Genomic DNA, 6,881 nt, shown 5'->3' with positions numbered 1-6,881 from the left:
CATAAAAATTGGCTGGGCCTTAACAATGATACATGAAAACAATAACAATGACCAAGCAGGCAAAATGGCCTTGCATAAGATTATTCTTTGGCCTATGTGATATGTTAAAAAAAAAAAAAAAAAAAAAAAGGGTGTAAGACTAAGAAATAAAACACAACTCATATATCATCAGACAAAACTGTAAACAAGAGCTGAATTTCACAATGAATCTGCATTAAATTTTGTGTACTGGTTTGTTTTTTTTTTGGGGGGGTGGGGGGGGGGGGGGGGTCAGGGAGGTGGTAAAGGTGAAATCAAACAACAAATGGACTGCTTCACTTGAAATTGACACAGTATACTGTGACATCACAAATATTTTATAAGAAAGTTGGAATGGGGAATAACATCTCTCATACATAAAATACCATTAACTTTTTATGTGGAAATGTGGATAGTGGATGTGTAAGGGTTGGGGAAGGGGGGTGGGGGTGGAGGGGCAGGATAGGGGGGAAGGAGAGATCTCACAAAAGAAACTCTACATGTACAAGTCACATAACCATATAACTTCAAAAATGACATCAGTGAACCTTCAGGTACATCAGTGAACCTTTAACTATGTCTAACAAGTGTACAGTTTAGCATACATCTATGCACAAGAGTACAAACAACCTTTACAACTCGGAATACTATGTGCACATGCAAATGCCTGCCAACTCACACATGTGCACCTGTGACCATAATCTTTTGATGGTGATAAGTCTTGGATTGGCTTACAAACCATTTTTCCAATCACAGTTCTTGTGGTCCAAATAACGAAACCTGAGGTTTTATTGCTTTCAGGATTCTATTAAAAACAACAACAAATAAACAATCACAAAAACATTTCGCTGTTTTCAAATCCACATTTGTAGATCTACAACAGATAAAAGACTTGCACACATACGATCCAATCAAATGAATCAACCAACCAACCCAGGTAATTACTGACTGATTGAATGACTGATTTTCACCACTTTATGAACTTACAACTGCATCTTCTCCATTAAAATACTGGGTTTACATGAGATAATTTTCTGACAAATCATGAATCTTGATATGATAATAATACATCAGTTCAATTACTCTGTCTCTTCGTAACTTCGTTGTTCTCTCTTTCTCAGTAACATACGTAAATGAAACCATCACACTCCAAATAGGAACTGAATTACAGTCACTTCTTCTCGGTTTTGTTTTTAGGGTGTTTTTTTTGTGTGTGTGTGTGTGTGTGTGTGTGTGTGTGTGTGTGTGTGTGAGAGAGAGAGAGAGAGAGAGAGAGAGAGAGAGAGAGTGTGTGTGTGTGTGTGTGTGTGTGTGTGTGTGTGTGTGTGTGTGTGTGTGTGTGTGTGTGGTCAAATCAATGCGAGAGGTGAAAACATTTTCAGCATGAGGAAAAAGAAACAATTAAGAATCAGGTGCAGACAACTATTTCTTTCTTTATGCTGAAAAAGAAACAATTGTATCAGGTGCAGACAACTATTTCTTTCTTATTGAAAAAACAAAAATGTCAGGTGCAGACAGCTATTTCTTTCTTATTGTTCTTCAAGTGACTCAGCAAAAAGTGAAAGACATATGGAGGGTGATACCACTGATGGTGAGGAGTCGATATGTGAAATCAATGGTACTGTTCAAAAGCATCACAGAAGCCTCTCTGAATCTAGAAGAAACATATATGCAAAGAAACATGCATACACATTATTATGTGTAACAATATCTCTCACACTGCTGGAAATGGCTGGGCCATGTCTGCAGAACGCCCTTCACCTCAGTAGCACTGACAGTACTCATGAGGATGCCACATGGGAAAAAAAACTGGCAGACTCAAGGGAACCTGATATAGGATATATATATTGATATATGGGGACTGATTTCCTGGACACATTATTTGTACATATCGGTGTGTAATAATTTAACCAGTTTCAATCTCTTTTTATGGTGTGCCAAATCATATTACTTACATGTTAACAACAAGCACAAGTGAATTTCCACTCCATGTGGATTATTGAAGCATTTTTGATTTTATTTGAGAGAGAAGTTAAATGTCAAGGTCTGACACAGCAGACAGCCCCTCAAACAGCAGCCACAAAGACAAATGGACTCAAGGGAACCTGGTACAGGATATATTGATATGTGCAGAGAGACAAATGGCGCTCCCTTGTCATTGCCTCAAGCACCAAATGGCACAGGAAGGACAGAATGAAGTCTCTCTTCTTTTCATTAATGTATACATAAGTGTTGAAAGATTTGTGGTAGACAGTACATCATAATACATTGCACGGACACAGGACTGACATTCCAAATCAGATTACCTCATATCAGTATATATAAACAGTTCAGCTATTGATTTTCTACATGTTTTCTCTATTAGCTGTTTGATATTTAAATGAAGTATTGTGACAGTATACAATAGATCTTCAAATGAAACCAGTAATGCCAGTACATTAGTAAACAAGCCCTTTAACAATTTAATGTTTGAATTTGCAAACAAACAGTAAACAAGCACTTTAACAATTAAAAGCCTGAATTTGCAAACAAACGCTTTAGCAATTCAATAGCTGACTTTCTAAACAAGCACTTAACTTTAGCAATGAAATATTTGATCTCTTGCTTCAAAGAATTGCGACAAAAACCCCAAAACAAACAGACGAATTCAGCAACTGATATGCAAACACACATACTTATTTTCCGTACATTTGTATTCATTCCCAACCTGGAACTCTATATAGATATGTTAGTAGTGTGAGAAGTGTTTTCAAAACTCAAACACCAAACAATTATGTTCTGGAAAAGTGGAATCAACTGCATGTGCACACTCAAATAGTCTTTTAAAAAGAAAGACAGAGTGATCAACTTTTAAAAGTCTAAGTATACTTGTCGAATAAAATGATGGAATTTATAATATTAAACAAGCATAAATAGAAAAGTATGATAACAGTAAGATAAAAGAGCATTTCGTTACAAGAAATGTGTTTTGCACATTTCCCCAACATTATGCAGAGAGTACTTATAGTTTCATCATAATTCAACATGTTTCATATGAATCGTATGATGATATATACCAGCAATGACAAAAGCACTTTGTATGATCAAGGTCAAAGATGAATTGATTACATTCCAGTTCCACAGAAACAAATACATAATGCACACAAAACTATATCATACAGGTCCAGTGATGTATTTGATGGGTAATATCACATACATAAATTCAAGAAATAAATGTTAAGCTTAAAGAAATGACAGGATTGAATGAATGAGAGGAAAAGGATAGATGTGCATATTTCATATATATGAGTAAGACAAAGACTAAACACTCAATTTTGATGAAACAACATGAACAAGCAAATGAGACACTGAGATCTAGAAAATGATATATATTGCATTTCACCATTTGCCTGATGTTGTAAGTGTAAGACTTTTAACCAAGTAAGAGAATTTTTGAAATGCTACTCAGTCAGAGATTAGCATAACAGCAAACGAATCAAACATGCAAATCATCAGAATATGACATGTGACTCTTCACTAAAATTAAAAAAAAGAAAGAAAAAGTTAGATCTATCTGCATGGACTGAGTACTTAAAAAAAATTTTACTGTTTGATTTTTTTTTCTCTTTATCATACATTTTCTCACATTCTGATCCAGACATGATCATACTTGTGGTTTTACAATCATATAGATCCATGTGAGCATAATTTGTTCTTTAGAAAGCACAAATAAAAAAGTATACCGACAGGACTTTTCAAAAATAAGATGTGTGTTAGTTAGCAAAAATGATCACCAGATTATCAGGATGGAAAAGGTGAGATGTTTTCACTGTCAAACAAAAATTAATGTACTCAAACATAAGTTTATATGAACTTTTTAATACATACAGTCACAGTAAACAGCACAACAACATGAACTAAAATGATGCCAAGCAACTTTATCAGTGATTCACACATGTTTATGCATGCTTTTTATCCCTTTCTTCTGATTTCTGAGGTACATTGTCAACTTTTGGTTTTTTCACGATGTATGTTGAATAGAAGAATTGCGCAAAAAGTACAAAGTAAGTGAAATACATGATGGAGGAGCAGTGTAGGTTCTCATAGGACTGCTGGCAGCTTCCCCCGTGCCCTTTAATCCAGTAGACAACCACATTGATGCTCACACCAATGATCATCTGAGCCAGCTGTAAACTGGTAATGACCATGTTGACCCATTTTGGGATGTTAAACTTCAGAGCACGCAGAGCATAGTAGGAGTACATCAGAGAATGAACAATATAGTTCATCACCATGAACCAGCGACCAGGTGCAGTGTGCTCAGTATAGCTGTACCAACAGTAGATAAGCACCGTTATATGATGGTACCAGTGCAGAAAGATGAGTTGCTGCTTCCGTAGGACAATAAAAACAGTGTCTCCGAGTTCGTACACTTTAGACACGATAAATAACGAGGACCAGTAGCCTGCTGGGACGTTCTTGAAGAAAGACGGTACACATATCGAATGAACCCAACTATAATTTTCAATGGTACTGACCAGTTCTGGTAGCGTTCTGATGGTGCCAATGATGCTGAAAACTGCCAGAAAGCCGCTCCACAGTGCCAGAGCGGGTCGCAGGTCGTATCTCTGCCGATTCCTCATGTACTTTTGGCCACCAAACACAACCATAACATAGAGGGCCGAATACATGAAACTGTCCGTCCATCTCTCTTTCATGTATTTCAAAAATGCGTCTTCGTCAAAGTTCTTCTCAAAAGAAAAAACTAAAGTGTTGTTAACACTTTCCTCTACGACTGGGTCAGCCATCGGAGCTTTTTCTAGAATTGACAGTGAGGATTTCGTGTGCGACCGTATCTTCTGCGGTTTCTGATGAGCTGCGAACCGCGTGTTGGAGTGCTTGAGATGCAGTGTGTCGGTATAGCGACAAGCAACATTATTATTGATTGGCTTTTATCAGTAGTCTACGATATTATCCAATCAGCGATGTCGACACATGCAGTGAAGGGTTCACAAGTGTCAACATGCAGCGGGAGGCCAGTCGATGTACTGGGGTCTTTGCCACACGACAGAGGGAAGCAGATCTCATAATATGATTGAAGTCAGGATAAAAACGTCTTCAAAACAAATTAGGCACTAGCCTACATTAGGGTTGGTGTATGCACCAACACTCATATTGAACAAACGTATAATTTGCATGATTTATGATGACGTCACTCTGAATTTATGTCGTCTGCTTCATTCTACTTTCGTTTCTCTCAATTTTTTTTCATGCGTGGACAGAAAAAACAACAACAAACAAACAAACAAAAAACAACAACAACAACAAACAAAAACAAACAAACAACTTCATTCACTCTGAACATATCATTCCTGAAAACCAGCGTCTTATTTGTCAACCCTGAAAGCATTATATGATACAACGTTTAGTTTTCTGCAATCCTTGAATGCTCATTAACAATTGTAGTAAATCGGTTTTGTTGTTGTAATTGTTGTACTCATTCTTCTTTAGAATCAGACACGAAAAACAATGCTGTTTTCTTTTTGACATACACATTACATTGACGAATCTTCATGAATTAATAAGCATGGACTGTTGCTGGACTTCTTTTTAAACATACAGAAAGCAACCCAAAACAACAACAAACAACAACAACCAAAAAACGGAGACAACACACACACACGCGCACACACACAACCAAAACTGCCAGACCCAATGAGATAAACACTGCATTTGGTTTTCCCGCCCTGAATTCATCAGTGTTTCCAGAGCACATTCACCCTAGCTTTGTCTCAGTGTCATTTCATGTAGTTTCATATGTGTGTGTGTGTGTGTGTGTGTGTGTGTCTCTCTCTATATATATATATATATATATATATATCCATACAGATTGTGCACACTAGCACAGTCGCATATGTGCTATTTGGACCTGTTTAAATTGTCATATTTCTTTTTTCAGCATTATATTTGTGTCGAAATATTTGGTATCAGCAGATTCATGGGGACTCATTTTTGGAGAGAAATGGTGTTTGATCTCCTTTCCATGGGAGACATTTACTCGGTGTGTTTCCACAACTTGGCAATTAGTCATCAGCAAGTGTCTTGCTCACTGCAGGGTCTCCTTCTGTGTCTGGCCTCATGGCAACCTGATCAACATTGATTCTTCTTCATTCATGGGCTGTGACTCCCACATTCACTCGTACACAGACATGACTGGGCTTTAATGTGCATGACTGTTTTTACCTCAGCATGTAGACAGTCATAGTTTTCAGAGGTATTAACATTGATAAATCCATACAGACAGCCAGTGCCAAAACTATTGATGGAATGAGCCCTGATGTGGCCGTGCATGTAAGATTTGGGACAATGGACTGAGTAAATGCCACTGAAACTGCATTAGTTTAAATGGCTGTGAATTTTTTTTACTATGTTTTTACAACAATGTATTCTCTTCCATTAAGCAATCAATAGTAGAAGTGTGTGTGGGGAAGGGAGAGAATCATAGAAGATGTAAAGAAATTTGTTTCATTATTTGTGTGCTTGGATGTTTTGTGTTCTATGTGTGCATGCTTGAAACCATGTAAAAGTTTTGATAACTTTTAGTACTTATCAGTTGACATGTGTTATAGTTGTGGTGACAGACTTACCAGAAACATAATACAACGTAACAGTGAATGTCCATTTTTTAACTGAAAAATGCAAAATGAGTTGAGATGAAGTTGGCTGGATCAATGTTACATGTATATACATGAGTGTATTTGCATGCATATGTGTATGTGCATGCACATGCATAATCCAAGTAATGCTTTGTGTTTGTGAACTGCACATAAACATTTGTCAGTGTGTGTGTGTGTGTGCATGTGCATGTGTTTGGGGCGGGGCAT

The 6,881-nt window shown here is 37.0% G+C and overlaps 1 protein-coding gene across 1 annotated transcript; it reads right to left on the bottom strand.

Moving 5' to 3' along the window:
• Positions 1-263: 263 nt before the first annotated feature.
• Positions 264-4,905, bottom strand: LOC143292736 (very long chain fatty acid elongase 6-like). Its single transcript, XM_076603274.1, has one exon. It carries the CDS (start codon positions 4,803-4,805, stop codon positions 3,957-3,959), a length of 849 nt encoding a protein of 282 aa, XP_076459389.1. The 5' UTR covers positions 4,806-4,905; the 3' UTR covers positions 264-3,956.
• Between the last annotated feature and the right edge of the window lie 1,976 nt (positions 4,906-6,881).

This window comes from Babylonia areolata, chromosome 18, assembly GCF_041734735.1.
Source record: "Babylonia areolata isolate BAREFJ2019XMU chromosome 18, ASM4173473v1, whole genome shotgun sequence".
NCBI lineage: Eukaryota > Metazoa > Mollusca > Gastropoda > Neogastropoda > Buccinidae > Babylonia > Babylonia areolata.
This window is presented reverse-complemented; position numbering and strand designations above follow the sequence as displayed.

Excerpts from the sequence above, each read along its gene's own strand:
- LOC143292736 (XM_076603274.1), bottom strand. The coding sequence starts at position 4,805 with ATGGCTGACCCAGTCGTAGAGGAAAGTGTTAACAACACTTTAGTTTTT.